General features: G+C 38.2%; 1 protein-coding gene across 2 annotated transcripts in view; it reads right to left on the reverse strand.

The window, feature by feature from the left end:
- Positions 1–16,414, reverse strand: part of SLC15A2 (solute carrier family 15 member 2) — a 31,390-nt gene extending 14,976 nt beyond the window's left edge. The window contains exons 1-7 of one of the 2 annotated variants that reach the window (XM_045583953.1): positions 16,225–16,414; positions 14,110–14,197; positions 13,372–13,513; positions 7,949–8,041; positions 6,795–6,894; positions 4,599–4,689; positions 4,274–4,351 (exon numbers count right to left, since the gene is read on the reverse strand). In XM_045583953.1, the coding sequence (XP_045439909.1) occupies positions 4,274–4,351; positions 4,599–4,689; positions 6,795–6,894; positions 7,949–8,041; positions 13,372–13,513; positions 14,110–14,197; positions 16,225–16,329 (697 nt within the window). In that variant the 5' untranslated portion in view covers positions 16,330–16,414. The remainder of the gene's footprint in view (positions 1–4,273; positions 4,352–4,598; positions 4,690–6,794; positions 6,895–7,948; positions 8,042–13,371; positions 13,514–14,109; positions 14,198–16,224) is intronic. The other variant, XM_036447030.2, reaches the window with a different exon arrangement.
- Positions 16,415–20,885: the final 4,471 nt, after the last annotated feature.

The following is a 20,885-nucleotide window of genomic DNA, read 5'->3' on the forward strand; positions in this document are numbered from 1 at the left end:
TGTTGATAGGGGGGGAAAATGGTTCAGGAAAGGATGCTAATTCTGGGTAACAGAATGGGCAAATAAAGAGGTGCGTAGGCAAGAGGAAGCTTTTGGATAGGGAATAAACTGCCCCTGAGGCTGAGAATGATCCTAGAAAGAGGCTGGAATCTCAGGAATCTGATCTCAACAGTGACATTGGAATGATGAAAGAAAGGCCAGGTAATCAACTCAAAAAGGTCACATTTAAACTTCAAGGCTACTTTTAAAGAAGATGAGTAAGGACCTTGAGTTTCTAGTATCTTCTCCTTGTGGATATAAGAAATGTCCAAATCTGTAGGGAACCGTATGAGTTTATTTGAGCCAAATTGATGACAATGCCAGGAAGCAAGATTTCAAATGCTCTGGAGAATGACAGTCATGTGGTTTCTTATATACATTTGGGATTAAGAAGGGGACATAAAGAATCTTACATACAGATGGAGAAAGCAAGGCGGGAATTGGATTACAAATTAGCAAGATTATGTGCTCCTCTGAGGGTGATTACACCTTTGAGGGGTCTGGGAAAGAGGCATTTCAAAGTTGTATTAACCCAGATGCACAAAAACAATGGACAGGGCTTGTGGAAGGCAAAGATAACATTTTACTAAAGCAGTTATATGCCTGGCCAGTTAGGAATGTATGACCAGATAACTCTGGGAGGTTACTTTTAGTCACTGAACATGTCAAATTTATTGTAGAAACCCTTTTCATCATATCCCTCATGTTGCCTCTTATGTCTTGAAAATGGAAACTCCCCGATCTTCCTGCCATCAAATCTATTTCCTGTATCCACACTCATCTTCTCCTTCCTCCAGTTATGTGAAAGTAATGTTCTTCCTCCTGTACAAAGGTAATTCTTATGTGTGCTTTCATACTGATTTTATTATCTTCAACCTCTTTCTCTAATGGAGTCTTCCCAATAATATTTAAACATGCTTCACACCCTCTCTTGACTCCATGTCACCTTAGAGCTATAAATACTGTTTTCCCTTTCCTACTTAAAATTTAGTAGTATTCCTGGGACTAGTTTGGCTCAGTGGCAGAGCATCAATCTGTGGACTGAAAGGTCCCGGGTTCGATTCCGGTCAAGGGCATGTACCTTGGTTGCAGGCACATCCCCAGTGGGGGGTGTGCAGGAGGCAGCTGATCGATGATTCTCTCTCATCGATGTTTCTAACTCTCTATCCTTCTCTCTTCCTCTCTGTGAAAAATCAATAAAATATATATATTTTTAAAAATTTAGTAGTATTGCCGAAACCGGTTTGGCTCAATGGATAGAGTGTCGGCTTGGGGACTGAAAGGACCCGGGTTCGATTCCGGTCAAAGGCATGTACCTTGGTTGCAGGCATATCCCAGTAGGGGGTGTGCAAGAGGCAGCTAGTGGATGACTCTCTATCATCAATGTTTCTAGCTCTCTATCTCTCTCCCTTCTCTCTGTACAAAATCAATAAAATATATATTTTTTAATTTAGTAGTATTTTATTATATATATATTTCTATTTTATATAGAAATATTATATATATTTTTATATAGAAATATTATATATTTTTATATAGAAATATTATATATATTTCAGAGAGGAATGGAGATGGAGAGAGAGATAGAAACAGCAATGATCAGAGAAAATCATTGATCAGCTGCCTCCTGCATGCCCCCCACTGGAGATCCAGCCTGCAACCCAGGCATGTGCCCTAGCTAGGAATTGAACCATGACCTCCTGGTTCATAGGTCAATGTTCAACCTCTGATCCATGCCATCCAGGCCTTTTTTCCTATTTCTTATTCACTTCCCAATCTTTTCCAATTAATTTTAAATCTCCACCAATATTCCATAACTGATGTCATCAAATTAATGACCTTCTTGTTGCTATATTTTATGTACATTTTTTACCTTAACTCAATTTCTCATTCAATGACATTTGTCACAGAATGATTTCCTTTCTTCTTAAAATATCCTTGGGACTCAAGAGAATACTACTGCCACTTTGGCCATTCCTTTATATCATTTGTGAGCCTTTCCTCTTTGCCTATCTTTAAATGCTGGTATTCCTTGGGGTTTTATCCTAGCCTTCCTTTTGCTTTATTCTTATTATCTCTTAGTTATTTTCACTATTTTCACGGCTTAATTGCTATACTTAAACTCATAGCTCTAGATATTTCTCTATAACCCAACATTTATTCTGAGCTCTAAACCTGTACTTACAAATAACTGCTTGGAACTCTATATGTTACAAGATCTAAAATGTAACATATTCAAAACTAAATTCATTGGTATTGGCCCAAACCTGTTCTTCTTCATTATTATCTTAGTTAATAACCCCCCTCTCTACCCCGCTGCTCAAAGTCAGAACCCTCACTTCACATATTGAATCAATTCAAGTTTTATCAATTCCACCAAGTGAGACAAGGTGAGCTGAGTGAGGCATTCACCTTGAGCACAAAATTTAATGAAGTGCCAAAACTTCAGTAATCAAGATAAACAGTATTCTTCACTCACTTTTAACCCACCCTTTGCCCACATTAGTTACTGAAAAATAATAATCTGACAGTCATTCCTTTGTTCAAAATCTTTTTATAGCTCTTCACTCTTCTCTCCTGATAATGTTCTAATTCTTTAGTTGCTTAAAGAATTAGAACTCTCATTAACTGGTTTCTGTCTATTTCTTAATTTTCCTCATTTATGTGCCAGGCGATCTGAATCCTTTTAATATCTTTGAATATGTCATACTAACTCTCACTTCCTTGTCTTACAGATACCATGTCTTATTTCTGTTTCACTTCCAATCTCTTCTCTGTTAGTTCTTTAGTTCTCCCCTTAGATGTCATTTCTTTAGGAAAACGTTTTTTGATCCTCAAAGTCTTAGTCAGACATCCCTCTTCTGTGTTCCTATAGCTTTTTATATACTTCCCCAGTTATGACACTGACTGTACTATTTTGTCTGCTTGTTTGTCCTTCTTCCTGCTAGACTATATAAGTTTTTTGAAAGCATAAACTGTAGTTGTGTCATGCACCAATGTGACCCCAGTATCTAACACAGAATCTGACACATAACAGGTGCATTAAATAAATGTTTGGTTGAATGAATACATTTTCAAAAATTGATTAATTAAATTATAGTGAAAGGCCAGAGGACTAAGTTATTTATTAGAACCAAGAAAAGTGAAGCAGCTGACTAGTAATGATAGCTATGCTTGCTTAGCTTTCATAATTTATTTTTAAAATTTCCCTTGCAGCATCTCTTTTGGTCTCATAATTACTCTATGTAAACATCATTATTCGACAATAATCCAGAGAAGAAGACATAGTCCTAATCACTGGAAAACCAGGAAACTATTTGGGAAAATGGCTTCAAAAGGAGAAGGAAGCAGTATTATCATAGCTCTCCTGAAGAACACAAGCATTTCGTTGGAAGTGGAATTGGAATCTGAGTGTTACTATTAGCCACCTCCTGATAGAAAACAATCACACTGAACATTGTGAGACTCTGGACTCTTTTTCCTCTATTGAGTTTTTTATGTGTCTTAACTGGACATCTTCCAAGGGGGTGTTACCCAAAGGCTCAGAGTGAGAACAGGTTTCCAGGTCAGTGATTAGAAACAATCATGTCCAAATTTTTCATCACATTGTATAAACTAAGCAACCCCTTTCCTCTTTCATTACTGGGAATGCCACTTGATCTAAGTTGCATGAGTCACCACCTACTTATCCAACTCCTCTTATTCTCTTGGCTCCTCATATTCTCAGTGCTCCTTGGGAGAACTGCAGAACAGGGCAGAAACAGCTAAACCCAGAAGTGACTTTATAAGTCTCAAAGAATTAAATGTATCTTTCAATTACCCAGTGAAATAAACTAGTTTGAGAGAAAGGGTTATCTTCCTTGCTTCCCTACATGTTGTAGTGTAGAGACGACACATAAAAATTACCTAGATATTTTAAAAAGTACAGATGCTCAGGCCCTATTCCACAAAGAAACTAATTTAGTTGGACCTACATCAAGCCCATGGCTCAGTTATTTTTTGAAAAGCTCTCTAGAAAGATTTCTTCTTATTAGTTGTGTAACCTTGAGCACTTTTTAGAAAAGGTTTTTTACTTCAGTGAATTTATCTCCAATGTTTAGGGGAAACCCCTACAGTAACACCTACCTAAAAGAGTATGAGGAATGGGTAAAATCATTTGTGTAAATTGCTTACCCGAGGCCTTCCATTGGCCGGCATCAGTGGTTATTAGTTTCCTCAGCCCCACTGGACTTACCAAGAGCTATCAGCATAAGCAATCCTGGAACTCCAAAAGCCAGTGCATAGCAGTCTTCCCCGAAACACTGCACATCTCCTAAAGAAAAAGAGAAAAAAAAGCAATCCTGAATCTTGAGTCCTTGATGCTCTGCAAGCTCAAGTTTTTCAGGTTGTAGACGTAAACATCCACAATCTTTTTTGGGGGGGTTCAGACAAATCAAGATTGAAAGAGATGATCTCAGGTTTTTGAGTCCTTATAAGGGGATGAACAGCAAGAAGTCTTGGACAGATTTTTGTCTGGCCAAATCGAGCTTTATTGAGGGCCCCTCTGAAAAGATTCTAACCTCTTAGCATGGGCGTGACAAATGTAGAAATCAAGCTCCCTGCGTTGATGGAGAGGTAGAAGACTGAGAAGTATCTACTCCGTTCCTCTTCCTGAAACAAAAAGGAAACATTATCAGTTCAATATAACTCTTAGCTGCACTCGACCCAATGTTCATATTCAGCGAGAAGCACATATACTTAGACTTGAGACCTGTCTGACCATAAATAAACATTTACCCATTTTTCAAATATACACCTGGCTCACCCTGTACAAACATTTACCCATCTTTCAAACCCTAGTTTAAACATGCATCTTTAACATTCTTTTACCCCTTTTCCCGGACCAAAAATAATCATCCTGTATACTATGCCACTACTGTGTTCTATTATATATACTAGATATATAGCAGTATACCTATTATGATATTATTTTTTTATTTAATATCTGTTTCTTTCAGTAGGTTGTGAGTTCCTTTAGGACATAAATGTGTTAGCTCATTCCTGTAATCCCCACTGCCTTCCATAAGACCTGCATATATCACAGACTAAATAGATATTTATTGACCAAATTAAGCAAATGATTGATTGAGTTAAAGAAAATATTTTGTGGAATGTGTGGCAGGACTAGCATTAGAACTTAGGACAGCCAAGTAAACTGCTGATCAAGTAATTTACCTAGTGCTTATGGGAAGTCTGCCAGAGAGTATAAAAGGAAGCTGATGAAAACTTGGAGATGGGTTTATCCTATGATTAAATATCTTTGTGGAACAGTTACCAAATGAAGCAATTTTCAAATAAAGTTGCTAATGCTTTATTCATTGCGTACTGCTCTGCTTCATTTTGGCACCCCGCATCTTTTTCTGACACAGGACAATCTGTCCTTCCCATTTTCTATTTTACAGTGTGTTTCACTTCTTCTGCTCCCTACTTAAACCTTATTTCACACACATATTTGTATAATTTATAATGTACAGAATCCCACTTGCCAAAGTTTTGTTATTTCTCCAAATTCAGTAAGCAATTATGAACTCTGGACCCCCCAGACATATAAAGGATACCAAATGATTGCTAAAATGGTCTGAAGGATAGAAGACTATTTGAGTTAAGACCACAGGAAGATAAAACACAGAGAAAACAGAGAGAGAAAAACTAGAAGCATGATAAATATCTATAGAAGAGGGAATATATACATGAAGACAGACCAAAACAGAAAACTGAGAGCAAAAAACAAAGTTAGAAAATTCGGCTGATCTAAGAATAGACAGTTCCCCTGCTTAGTTCTCACTACTTCCTTATACAAGTTCAATTTTACTTCTTTTATACTGGTTTCCCTCCCTTTGACAATGTAAAGTATTTAGGAAAAGAGAAAATGTTCATCCATACCAGTGATTTTCAATTTTTTCATCTCATAGCACACATAAACTGCTAAAATTACTAAAATTCTGCAGCACACCAAAAAATATATTTTTTACCAATCTGACACACACACATAAAATAGATATAATTTTGATTCATTCATACCAGATAACTATTGTGTTGGCTGTTGTTATTTTTTTATTTGGCAATCTAAAGGAAAGAGGTCAGTACTCCTGACTAAATAGTCAGGCATTGCATGTTTATAAAATTATTGTGACACACTGATTGAAAACCCCTGATCTAGACAAGTTCGTCTAAAGAAACTCATTCTGCTTGGTCACTTTGCCCTTTCATAGAATCTCAAAGTTAAAGATATTAAATCATCTTTATACTACTCATCCCCTCCCATTCTCAAAGTGCTTACGACATTTTTTCCTAAATACTTCAAGTGAGTGTAAATTCATTACTTCAAACTCTATTTGAAGTTTTTCTTTCTTTCAAGCAAAAAGCTAGTTTCCTATAGTTTTCACTCATTGGTCTCAGGCTTAATTCCTGACATCTGTCCAAAATCTATAGAAAGCTATATTTTTCTTTTTCTTTTTTTTTATATTTTTCATTCTTATTGAGGCTATCTCCATTTCCCTCAACTTTTCTTCATAATTTTTTTTAGTACATATACCACCCTGGTCACTTTCTTTTGAACATTTTTCAGTTTTTCTCTCTATTAATGACCCATACCCAGAATGGAACATAACTCCTCAGATATCATCTCACCAATGTTGGCAAATGGCTACCTGCCAGGTACCTCTTTTAACATCTGCTCTGCACTCTTAGAAATACATGATTAACAGGACTCTTACATGTGTTTTTTCAAACTGGTCTCCACCAAAAGCTGCCACACAGGGTTTGATACCTCCTGTTCCCAAAGCTATTAGACTCAGGCCGCCCAATGATAGGACTCTGAAATGAAGAGGCAAGGACACTAACCATATTGATATTAAACATAATAAGTAGAAACTGAATATAGAGCTACAAGAGGGGGAAAAATGTATACAAGGATAAAAATCCCTTTACATTCTAACCTGTGAGCACTTTCCATCTGTCTTCACTCCTAGGAAAGACTTGGGGGTACTTAAGAGCTTTGTGAACCTTGAGTCTCTGCCAGGAAGTATTTATTACATGGGGGGATTTTGTCCCTGACATTTCCATTTATCCCTTGTGTACAACAAATAGAAGTAGGTACTATGGCAACTTCAAAATTAAAACTCTGGTTATCAATTTTGTCTTAGTCAAAGAGACACTTGAATAAAAAGACCTTATAAATCATCATAATTATTAGAAGTGTCATTGATTTTTAATGGGACAACAATAAGAGGGTATCTAATATTTGTTAAATTTCAAACAAAGTTCTTAACTCACTAGATGAATACATGTATAGGCACATTATAAACATGAATACATATGACCTGGTTCATGAACAATTGTAATCCTCTTTGTTGATTGAACCAACAGACATCAAAAGCAATCAAATATTTCTTGCCTCATAAACATCAGTAGCTTTAGTAAAAATGGATAGAGCAACTGCGATATATGCAACCACATGTAAATGGAAAATATCCAAGCTTGAATATGACTTCTACAATGAATTACAAGGAAATGTTACAGACATTTTTTTTAGCCCTGGTAAAGTACAGATGCATGAATGGATGCATAGGTGAGGGAATATGGAGGACATAACAGTTTTAAGCATACGATGAGTTTTTATGAAGAGGATACCAGCTAGGCATCCTAAAAATCCCCAAATATTTAATAAAAACAAATGAATTCAGATAAAGTATGAAAGAGTTCAACTAGTAAATAACTTTTTCTTAACAAATTTGGTAATAAAACAATAGTAGGTTGTAAAATAAAGGGATATCTCTGGTAAGAAAACAGAAAATAATCTGTAATAAAAGCATAAGAGGTTTACCTAATGGAAGAAAAATAGATCTGTTTATTCCATGATTTTACTTACGTGTGTACCATGTGTCCCCCCAGTATTGGTAAGGCTCCCAAGGACTTGATCACATGGCCAAGTACATACACCAAGGATAGATACATAATTGTCCTGTTGAGAGAGTTAAATTAGTCAATCCAAACAGAATTCAGAGACTTAAGCAATTCAGACTCAGAGTTCATACTATTCTCAGTGCCAGAATAAATAAAGTGAAAAGAGGAAGGGGTGGAGGAGGAAAAAAATTTCCTGAGAAATGCAAATAGAAGTAATAATGGTAAATGAAGTAAATAGACTAGAAAAAGAGAGACAAACTCTTTGTCTTGTGTTAGAGGTAATGGACATTCCCTTCAAGCTCCTTTCTTGTGTATTACCTCTCTTTTCTCCCTTACTCTCCTCACACACAGAGCATTTCTGCTCTGATACAGATATGTCGAGGCCAGAATAAATTTGTAGTGAGCGATGATGTTTTAAAGTCGGAGAACGAGAAGAAGAGGATATTTTGAGATGTTTTTCAACTGCAAGTAGGGGATAACAAGTTGGGTGACTAATTAATATCAGAAGAAGGGGCCAGGGTTTCGCAAAACATTTTGTAGGGCCTTCTAGAGAAACGTTCTCTTTGTTGGAATAAAAGGAAAAAATAGAAAAAAATGGAATGAAAAAAGGACTGAAAAAAGGCCAAAAGAGATAATCTATGTTAGATCATCAGACAGAAAAATCAAAAGGAATCTGAGCTGGAGTAATAGAGTCTGAGTAGGGAGATCAGAGAAAAATCAAATTATTGGACTAAATTAATAAGAGAAGTGTAAGTGGTGTAGAAGGAAAATAGGCAACTTTTCATGTAAAAGACTCAGGGAATTAGTATAGGATATGAAAAACATAAGAAAGGAATCTAATGGCAGGAAATTAATAGAAGGAGAAAAAAGTCGAGAGAGACATGGAAAGCCCACATTTGAAATGAGATCACTGGAATCATTGTAATTTAAACCATATAACACAGACCTGTTTTAAATAGACTTGACCTAGCTTCCATTTGCAAATGAGGAAAATGGAATCCAAAGAGATCAAAAGGCAGTCCTAAAGTGATATTCCAATTAGTATTTGCATTAGGTCTAAGAACTTCTACTTTCTAACTCATAGTTCATTGTCCTTCAGGTTTATTGTGGTCAGGTTAATGTGGAAAAAGAAAAAGAAATAGAAGATCTTTTAAATTTTACCAGAAGTAATTTTAATTAGAGCTTAGGAACTGAGGGGTATGTGTAGTGATGGCAAAGGAAGATACCTAGTGTGAAGAGAGCAATTTCTGACCAGACAAAAAAAGATAGGAGAGGGGAGGAAATGCTGAAAAATCACTAAGGAGAAAGAGAAAGAAGTGTAGAAGGGATATCCAAAAGCATATTTGACAATAAACACGTTTAAGAGAGTGGTTGTGATTGCCAAGGTTGAGTCCAGACTGAAAAGCATAGGGCACAAGGTATAGAAAACCAATACTAGGGATAAAAGTCATCTTCCTGCTTGCCTACAGCTATCCTCATATGTAGAACTATAAATATTGAAATAAGGCATACAGCCACATATATAACACACTTCTTGGGTATATCACCACACTAGCTTACATTTGAGTATATGAAGGTGAATAAATTTACTAGTAGAGACATTTATTAGGCACTCTTCTAGGTGCTGTGGATAAAAATATATATGAGATCTTATTTTCTCTTCAGAAGAAAATATTAGACTTATACACAAATAATTATAATAAGATAGAATTTGATAAATGTCATATGGGGGTAAAAAATAAAAGTTCAGAGAAGGTTAGGTTACTTCTGACTAGCAATAAGAGTGAGGGGCAGAGAATAATCCATAACATAGGTGGCCTTTGAACTAAGCCTTATAGGATTTGGAGGAAGGAAATTCCATGAAGTAGAAATAGTGCAAACAGACATAGAAAAGATATGCACTGACTATTGTTAGGGGAACATTAGTAGTATTCAGTTTTTCTTTAGTAAACAGTCTTGAAAGGGAGTGTGACAATAAGAGCAGGAAGGTCAGTAAGGATGAGTCAGCAGAAATTTTTGAGCAGAGTAGCAATGTGAACAGAGATTTCTTTCAGGAAGATTATTTTGGCAGTCATGTATAGGCTCAATTGTAAGAAAAGGATATGGTAGGCTGTGATGACATTGTACTTGTCCAGTTCAATAGCCCAATTTAGAGGTAATGAAGACCAAAACGCGAGTTGTGGCAATTAATGGCAGTGAAATTCACTGTTGAAGAGGGATAAATGTGAGAGATATTATAGAAATAGAATTGGTAGAACTTGATAACTGATTGAATGTGAGTGTATAGGTTTGGGAAGTGAGCTTAAGGTGGAATATCCAGGAGATGAATGGCACTATGCAATTATGAAATTATAGAGTTGGAGGAGCTATCTGCATATTGCTAATATTGACACCATAGGATCTGCTAGATAAAAAAGAATTTTGGGAAATAGAAAATAGTAAAAAAAATATATATATACCCTGGGGAATTGCCTACATTCAGAAAAGAGTGATGCAAACAAAAGCCACAAAAGTCAAATAAGGAAGAATCCAAAAAAGTATGATGGAAAAAAAAATCAGAAAATGCAGTGTTAGAGAAGCCCTGGAAGTTTCAAGAATATAGGAGCAATAAACAGACTAAAATGTCAAAATAAATTCAAAGTGAATAAGAATCTAGAAAAGACTGCTGGAATTTGTCAACAAGAGATCACTATCACCTTAGCTGGTTTTGCTCAGTGGTTAGAGCATTGGCTCAAGGACCAAAAGGTCTTGGGTTCAATTCCCAGTCAAGGGTATGTATCTTGCAAGAGCCAACCAATCAGTATGTCCCTCTCACATCAATGTCTCTCTCTCTCTCTCTCTCTCTCTCTCTCTCTCTCTCTCTCTCTCTCTCTCTCTCTCTCTCTCTCTTTCTCTCTCCTTTCCACTCTCTCTAAAAATCAATTTTAAAAAATCCTCTGATGAGGATTTTTTTTAAAAAGAGATCACTATCCTTAGAGAGGAATTTCAATAGGATAAAGAGATGATTTATGCTACATTTTATTGTACTTACCACAATCCGATGCTCTTCATTAACAGCAGCTGAATATGAACAGTGTGAAACAGGTATTTGTGTCTCACTCATCTCTTTACTCCCCATGATTATTTTAATAAATGGAAGTTTGATAAACACTTATTGAATTAAATTCTATCAGATCAAATTGAATTGGATTCTATTGCATTACATCATATTACTCTGCCCTCGGGAGTGATAATGAAGAATGAGAAAGGAAGGCAACAAATATAAATGATTCTTTTAAAAAAAATTTGGAGATAATGGTAATAAGACAAAGAAGACAGTTTGAAAGGAAGGTCAACAATAGTCTTGTTTGTTTAAAGCTCTCAGAGATTTGAACAGGCTTCTAGGTACAGGAAAAGACCATCTCTGTGGGAGAATTTGAAGGCGAGAGAGAGGAACATTGAGTACAAAAACTCTAGGGAAAGTAAGCTAGGTAATGGTGACAAATATGTGAAAATTCATCAAGCTTTACACTAAGACTTCTGGATTTTGAACCTTATTTTAATTATACCTCAATAAAAGTAATTTTAAAAAATAAAGAATACTTCAAAAAGGTTTGAGATTGAAGCCATAAGTAGAGGTTGTTGTATTTTCTCTGAAATAGACAGGAAACTATTGTTCACCATATCCCAGAAGTATACTTCAACTTTAAAGGAAATCATTTTAAAAAATCAATGGAAGTACTGGTTATATATGTGAGTCTTTTATTCTATAACTGAATAGAGACCATAGCTTATGCTTTTTATTCTGCACATAGTGCCAACTCCCTATTTGGATGGGCTTGGTAGCTAATACTATAGAACACATGTGTCAAACACAAGGCCCGCGGGCCAAATCCATCCCGCCAGGCCTTGCAATGTGGCCCGCACTGCGCTGTCATCACTGCACTCCGCTGAGTTTCCATCACAATGACAGTTTATGACTGTTCAGTAAACCATTCGGCCCGCGATTTAGGTTGGATTTTAGATTTTGGCCCCTTCTCTGATTGAGTTCGACACCCCTACTATAGAAGGAGCAAACATAGTAGATCTCAGATACCTACATACCATCCCCATGTCAAGTAAAAAACAAACTGTTTAGTACTTTACACATAGGTTGTAGCTATTATAAAGCGCTGATTAAATACTTTAGAACAATGACTATATAAAGGCCAAAGTGATATATAAACCATTGTTTCCTAAGAGATTTCCTTGAAACACTAGGTCCACAAGATACTCTGAAAAAAAATATCCTTTGGTCAAACAAGTTTGGGAAACACTATGTGCCATAACCTTCTCTTTGAGGTTTTCAGTGCATAATAGCCTGTTAAAGGCTATAAGAAGTCATGCAGTAAAGAAACATTTTAAGCTGAGTTCAGCCTACCATTTTTCAAACTTATTTCGCCATGATATCTTTATCTTCCTATATAACACTCATTATTATCCTATACAGCAGATTTTCAACAGAATGTACTTTGAGAAATGCTAATTCAGATAAATGTATAGATGATAAGTGCACAGAAAATAACTGGGTGATGGATACCTAAGCTCCATCTCCAGCCTATGAGGTGAATGTTACAGAGGACAATGATAGCATTATCCTATATCCTATAAATGTCTCTTGGTGCTATTTTCAGGAACTTAAAAGATGCTGAACTGAACAGACCATTAGTCTAATTCCCTGGTCGGCAAACTGCGGCTTGTCAGCCACATGCAGTTCATTTGCCCCTTGAGTGTGACTCTTCCACAAAATATCACATGTGGACGTGCACGTGCAGTGTGATTGAAACTTCATGGCCCATGCACAGAAGTTGGTTTTTGGCTCTCAAAAGAAATTTCAATCATTGTACTGTTGATATTTGGTTCTGTTGACTAATGAGTTTGCCAACTACTGGTCTAATTCATAAAAATGTTTAAACTCTTAAGAAGAAAACTACAGAAATAGGTTAGAGAAGAGAATAAGAGTTGGTATAAGAACTGAAAAAAGGGACTCATAAATACAAAAGGAATTGGGATGATTCAACATGGAGAAGAGATGGCTAATATATCAAATAACTACACTGACATCTCTAAAATTATATATGTTCTGGTGGTTAGCAATCTTTATTTCCCCTGAGATCAGAACAAGAATTAGTCTTAGTCTACAGGATAGAAGATTAAAATTAGATTTAAGAAAAACAAGAACTCCTAATTGAAAAGGATGTGAAAATACTGGAAAAACTGATAATGAAAAGAAATATCCTTCCTATGTGTCTGTCTTAGAGAGATTCTATTCGTCATGGATGATACGGGTTGGGAAAAAAGGCTCTAAGTGGTAGCTTCTGCACAATTAATCTGTGAACTTCTGAGGGTATGATCTTCCATCTTCCTTACTTGAATTTTCCCAACCATGAGTCAGCAATGGCGGCTCCCAGAATGGGAGTGAAATAACAGAGGCTGCTGAAGGCATGGTATACAGATGTGGAAGTGTCTTCATTCCAGTGCAGGAAATACAGGAAATACAGGGTCAGCACAGCTGAGGTGAACAAAAAAAATGAAGGAAATTAAGATAGGTGCATTAAAGTGACTCATGGAAAAGAAGTACATTTGATCTGTGGTCTTTGAAGGTGATTTTCAGCTTCAACACTCCTAGCAGTGTAGTGACTGAGGAGTGATTACCACACAGTAGAAGCAGTGCCCATCAGAGTTGTGAATGGGATAGTGCTTAGGGTACAAATGCAATACTCCTCCCTTCAGTCTATGTTCACACATAGCATTATTTAGGCCAATCATAAAGATAATATTCCTTCTAATATTCCTTCCATCTCCTTTTCAGCAATGGTACATTCATAAAACCGAGGAACAGATACGAAGACTGGAACTCAGATGGTGAGTGTTTTCCCACTTACATTCTCACAAATTGTTATTAGGCCTTTCTATGCCTGGCCTGTATCTGTTACTAGGTGGAATCCCATAAGGCATTTATTGGAAGTCCTGGCCAAAGGAAAAGACCAATTTGGATGAAGACAGAAAGAGTGCATAAGGGAAATAAATGCATACAAGAAAACCAGATATCACAAACATGGAGTGAGAGTGCGTGAAGAGGAGTAAGACTTTGGGACACAAAATTACCTTTCATTCCATAATAGGAAAAACGCTCACAGAATTCATTTACCACAATGAAGACAATGCTCAGTGGATAGTTGGAGCCACAGATTTTCTATGAAACAGAAAAACAACAGTTCAAGCATGAGCTTCTCACCCACCCCTATTTAAATCTCTAGACTGTTCCACAGAAGAAAAATGCATTTCTTTTAAGTCACCATGTAAGGTAATGTGAAACAATGATGCCTATTCTTCAAGAAACAGCTATTATCTACTAAAAGTGCTTGCATTGATTGTTGATTTAGGAGTGATAGAAGCTATTATGAACATTACTTGTTCTTCATTCATTTAATATAGAACTACTCAGACATTCCTTGATCCCAGACCCAGAATCTGGTTATCTTCCCATCACTACTAACTGAAAAGCCTGGGATTATGGGCAGAACACTTATATCTAGGAACATAATGAAGAGGTGGCTGTGGATAGATAAAAACAACCTTCCTAAATTAATATACTAGAGGCCCAGTGCACAAATTCATGCACTAGTGGGGTCCCTTGGCCTGGCCTGCCAGATCAGGCTGAAACCAGCTCTCCAACATCCCCCAAGGGATCCCAGATTGCAAGAAGGTGCAGGCCGAGGGACCCACTGGTGCATGATCGGGCTAGGAAGGGATGCGGGAGGTTGGCCAGCCAGGGAGGGATCACAGAAGGGTTCCAGGGCATGCCTGACCTATCTTGCTCCATCCTGATCAGCCATACCCCAGCAGCAAGCTTACCTCCTGGTTGGAGCATCTGCCCACTGGTGGTCAGTGCACATCATAGTGAGCAGTTGAATGTCCTTAGCATATCATTAGCATATTATGCTTTGATTGGTTGAATGACTGACTAGACAACCAGACATTTAGCATATTAGGCTTTTATTATATAGAACTATAGGCCTGGTACATAAAATTTGTGCCCCAGGGAGTGGGTGGAAAGTAGGGGTTGTCCTTCAGCCAGGCCTGTACCCTCTTCAATCTGGGACCCCTCTCACAATCTGGGACCTCTGGCACCTAACTGCTCATTTGCCTGCCTGATTACCTCTAACCACCTCTGCCTGCTGGCCTGATCGCCCCCCCAACCGCTCCCCTGCTGGCTTGAGTATCCCCAATTGCCCTCCCCTGCCAGCCTGATTGCCCTTAAACACTTCTGCCTCAGCCCCCACTGTGGCTTTGTCAGGAAGGAAGCTAGACATCTGGGAGATGTCCAGTCCACTTGATCTAATTAGCATACTACCCTTTTATTAGTATAGATGTTAATGTATGATTATAACTTGCTTGAAAGACACAATGAATTGACTTATTACCTTCTCAGCTCACAGCTTGAGAATTCTGCAAGCTGAAGTTTTGTTAATACACTTTCACTAGCTATGTAACATTGTCACTGGCTAAGGAAATGTGTTGACCCTGGCCATGTCACTACACCTGTCTTTATGTTTCAGGTCTGTTATTTCAATGAAATTAGAATATTACCACCTCTTGGCCCATATTAAGAACTTAGTAAATATTGTCCATGATTACTGTATCCCCTTCATGAGAGGATTTTGATATGAGAATTGAATGAGATAATGAATTTGAAAGTGTTTTAATAAGTATATAATACAAAATACCGCTATTACTTCTTTGTTTTTCTACCCTGCCTCCCACTGTAAACTTGAACACATCGTAAGATACTGAATCTATTCTCAAACTTCTCTTGGTGTTCAGCTTAAAACTCTGGACACGGAGAACTAAGGGCTGCGTTTTTATATTGGTAAAGAAAGAACAATCACGCACAGTTCTCTAGGACAGGAGTGCTTGCCAAGTTTCCCTGGACTTTCCCATTGCTTTTTCTTTTCTTCACTCCGGAGAAATTCAGAATATACATACAATGAAACACAGCAAAGGCCTGGGTCTCGAATGAAAAATGTTAACTATCTCTTCCTGCTACTTTCTTTCCCAAGTAAAAGAAACCTGTTTAGGTTCTCATGTTAATTCTAACCCCAAGAAAAAGTAGTTTTTAATCCCTATTACATCTCAGCCTGAAGCTCCAAGAAGCCAAGGAAGAGAACCAAAAGAGCAAGCTTGTTCCTGTCAAAGGCAGAAATGAATCTGGGGACTCACCGGAGGTGGCTTCTTTAGAAGGCTGGGAGGTGGAGGTGGTACCTCTTCGGTGGAGACAGGTGAAAAAAAAGTTTCCTTGGACTCATTTTTCTGGAAGGGATTCATAGCTGGCTCCTTACTCTCTCTCTCTCTTCAAGCATTTGGCTTCGGTAAGCACTTGGGACAGCTGCCAGCCTACTGTGAAAAGTGGGACTGATTGGGAGGGGAAAGAGGGTGGCTTAAGCAACTAAGTTTAACCCTGTAGGTGTTGGCTCCAGCCAACTGTCTGACCCAGAGCAAAGCATAAATCTATAGAAAAAGGAAGTGTTGGTTGGGTCTTAGAGACTGGTTCAAAAAAATAATTATGGTGTACAATCTCTCATTTCCATTATGTTTTAGAGGATGAACTCCCAAATACTCCAGAATATATTTAGTCTTTATGAGAGGAGGAATAAGAACAGGGCTGGTGATACTAGATGAATTTTATACATATTGTATTATTTTTACTAATTCAAAGAAGTAAAAAAGGGAACAAAGGAGTAGGGTGTCCTTCTAGTTTTCAGTTAAAAGAAAAAGAAAAAGAATGGTCAGAGAGCAACCAGAAAATGCGGAAACCAACACAGAGGTTGGGAAACAGGAGAATGAATGATTTTGTCTGAGACTATGAGAGAGAACCTATGGCTCTATCCCTTGCAAAATTCTTACATCACCTATTAGAGTAATTTATTGACAAAACCAGGAAAAGTCTGGACTTTCTTCCATAAACAACTTTAGACTTTGACCGTGTCGTCCCAACTTTTTTACACACATCCCCACTCTGTCCCACAAACCTTTACCTAAAGAGTCAAGCTCCATTTCTGAATGTAGCATTAATAATTAAGCTGTAGTTATTCTTTCAGGAAATATTTCTCTTTCTGGGTTGTTAATGACCCTACATGCAAAACAAATGAAATTTCTAGTCAAGTTAACCACTAGAGGCATAGATGCTTTGAAAGGCTAATTATGTCAATGGCAACCCTTCTCTAACCTTGTACCTTTAAAACAGCATTTGACCTAACAGAGCAGATGAAATAGTATATGTATGCAATACACCATTTCATTTGTGCTTATAGGTACCCCAAATACCAAACTTTATTGCATTGGTTCTCTAATGCTCCTTTGTGTAGATAAAATTTTTCTTTTTATTATGGCAATATAATGCTATCGATAGTATTCATAGAATCAAATAATATCAGATATGGAAAAAATCTTAATCTTGTCCTATGTCAAGTAAACTTCCCTGATGATCATCATTTATGTTAACTTATATATGTACTAGAGGCCCAGTGCATGAATTTGTGCATGGGTGGGGTCCAGCAACCTGGCACCAATCAGGGCAGATTGGGGCCAGGCCTGTCAGGAGGAGGAGACAGCAGGAGGTTGTCCAGCCAGGCCACCCTGATCAGGGCCCGATCAGGACTGGGCCGTAAGCAAATGGCCAGTGGGCTCCACCCCTAATTGGAGCTGTTTCCTCATTTTCTTGTTGCTCTCTGACCATTCTTTTCCTTTTTCTTTTAACTGAAAGCTAGAAGGGCACCTACTCCTTTGTTCCTTTTCTACTTCTTTGAATTAGTAAAAATAATACAGGCCGTGGGGAAGAACTGTGGATGGTGGTTCAGCTGGCCCAACCCCCAATTGGTGTGTGTGGGAGTGATTGGGGGCAGAGCTGGCTGGGGAGTAAGGCCACAGGCCAATTGGGGTGGTAGGAGCCCATCAGGGGCAGGGCTGGCCAGGGAGAGAGGCCATAGGTGGTTGGCTGGCTGCCCCTACCCCTGATCAAAGTAGGAGCAGGGCCAGCCTGGGGAAGGGGCTGTGTGCCAATTAGGGTGATTGGGGCCCATTGAGGGTGGGGTCAGCCCAGGGGGAGGGGTTGCAGGCGATCAGGGTGGGCAGGTGATCAGGGGTGGGGACGGCTGGGGGAGGGGCCATGAGAGGTTGGCTGATGGACCCCACCACGGATCAGCCAGTTCACTGGCTGCAGTGGGCATCATAGCGACTGGTCATTCTGGCCATTACAGCTTTCTGGTTGCTGGCTTTTTATATATATAGAATAGAGACCCGGTGCACAAATTTGTGCATGGATGGAGTCCAACTGGCTGCCCCCAATTGGGGGTGAAGGGCCAATTCGGGACAGGGCCAGCAAAGGAAAGGGGCCAAAGGTAGTTGACCAGCTGGCCCCACCTCCTGGTCAAACTCCTGGTTGAACTCCTGGTTGAGGGAACAATTTGCATATTAGCCTTTTATTATATAGAACTAGAGGCCCAGTGCACAAAATTCATGCATGGGTAGGGTCCCTAGGCCTGGCCAGCGATCAGGGCCAATAGGGGCCTTCTGGCTGCCAACCAGGGCCTTCCTTCATTCCATTCTGCCCCATAGTGGTCAGCTCACATCATAGTGAGGAATTGAACTCCTGGTCTTCCAGTCAAACTCTTGAGGAGACACTTTGCATATTAGCCTTTTATATATATAGATTCCTATTTACACACACACACAAACAAAAATATACAGGTCTTTCCCTTGAAAATTTATCTAAGAATCTGTTTTTTAAATTAGATTTATTGAGTTACCATCCTATTTAATAAAAGGGTAATATGCAAATAGACCTAACAGCAGAACCAAACAATCAATCAAAGTATAATATGCTAATGATATGCTAAGGCTGCTCAACCTCTTTCTATGACATGCACTGACCATTAGAGGGCAGTCAAGTGGTCGACCAGTCGCTGTCATGCACTGACCACCAGGAGGCAGATGCTCCAACCAGTAGGTTAGCTTGCTGCTGGGGTCCAACCAATTGAGACTGAGGGAGATGGGCCAGACATGCCCTAGATCACTTCCAAGTGCTCTCCCCAGCCTGATCATGCACCAGCAGGGTCCCTCAGCCTAGCCTGCACCCTCTCGCAATCTGGGATCCCTCAGGGGATGTTGAAGAGCTGATTTCAGCCTGATCCCACAGCCACTCCCCTTGGGATGGCGCCAGATGCAGGGCTCATATCGATAGCTGGTGAGTGCTGCTATGGCAGCACAAGCCTTTTCTAATCAGGACTGATTGGGCGTGAGCCCTCAGCAGGCACAGTGGGGCTGGGATGGGCGGGAGCTGCAGGGAAGAGCTGCAGGCAGTTTTAGACTGCAGGTTTTGGCCCAATCCCTGCAGGCCACCCAGAGGGACCCCACTATACAGGAATTAATGCACTGGCCTCTAGCTGATTAATAGCATTATATAAATTTCAGATGTACAATTTTGTAATATAATATCTGTATAACCTATTGTGCTTTCACAATCAGAAGTTTAGTCTCCTATCACTTTATATTTGACCTCCCCAGTTCCCTTCCCCTCTGGCAACCACAATTCTGTTGTCTGTATCTATGAATTTTTTGTTTTGTTAATTCATTTATTGCTTTTTCTGTTATATCCCACATATTAGTGAAATCATAGTTCTTTTCTGCTTTCTTTAACATAAGAACCTCAAGATCCATCCATGTTGTCACAAATGGCAATATTTCATCTTTTACATGACAGAGTAGTATTCCATTGTCTATATGTAATCTTCTGTATCTGATCATCCATTTAAGGATACTTAGGCTGTCTCCACATTTTGGCTATTGTAAACAATGCTGCAGTAAACATTGGGGATATAGATTTTTATGAGTGTTTTCAATTTTTTTTTCAGACAGATACCCAGAAATGGGATTTGTGGGTCATATAATAGCTCTATTCTTAACTTTTTGAGAGACATCCATACTATTTTCCATAGTGGCTTCACCGATTTACATTCTCACCAGCAGTGTACTAGGGTTTCATTTTTTTCCTCTCCAATACTTGTGTGTTTTTTTTTAAATTATTGATAATGGTCATTCTAACAAGTGTGAGTTCATATCTGTGTGGTTTTGATTTTCATTTCCCTAATATAATTGGTGATATTGAACTTTTTTTTTTTTTTTTTTTTATATATGCTGGCCATCTGTATGTCTTCTTGAGAAAAGTGTCTATTCAGGTACTCTGCCCATATTTGTAATTTTTTTGTGTGTGGTTATTGAGTTGTATGAGTTCTTTATATATTTTGGATATTAGCACCTTATTGGAAGTATCATTAGCAAATATCTTCTTCCATTAGGTTGGCTGCCTTTTTGTTTGGTTGATGGTTTCTTTTTCTGTGCAGAAGCTCTTTAGTTTGATGAAGTCCCATTCACTTATTTTTTGCTTTTACTTCCCTTGCCTTTAGGGTCAATATCACAAAAAAACCTTTAAGATCAAAGTCTGTAGGGTTAGTGCCTATGTTTTCTTCTATGCATTTTGTTTCAAGTGTCATATTCAATTCTTTAATTCACTTTGAGTTAGTTCTTGTGTATGGTGTCAGATGGCAGTTTAGTTTCATTCTTTTGCAAGTAGCTTCCCAGTTTTCCCATTTATTGAAGAGACTTTCATTTCTCCCTTGTATATTCTTTGTTGAAAATTAGCTGTCAAATATGTGTGAATTTATTTCTGAGGTCACAGTTCTATTCCACTACCCTGTATTCCTGTTTTTCTGCCAATACCATACTGTTTTGATTATTATAGATTTGGAGAATAGTTTGAAGTCAGGGAGTGTGATACCTTCGGCTTTGAGAACCCATGTTTTTAATAAGCTCCTTTAATGATTTTT

Source organism: Pipistrellus kuhlii, unplaced genomic scaffold, assembly GCF_014108245.1.
Source record: "Pipistrellus kuhlii isolate mPipKuh1 unplaced genomic scaffold, mPipKuh1.p scaffold_m20_p_2, whole genome shotgun sequence".
Classification (NCBI taxonomy): Eukaryota; Metazoa; Chordata; class Mammalia; order Chiroptera; family Vespertilionidae; genus Pipistrellus; species Pipistrellus kuhlii.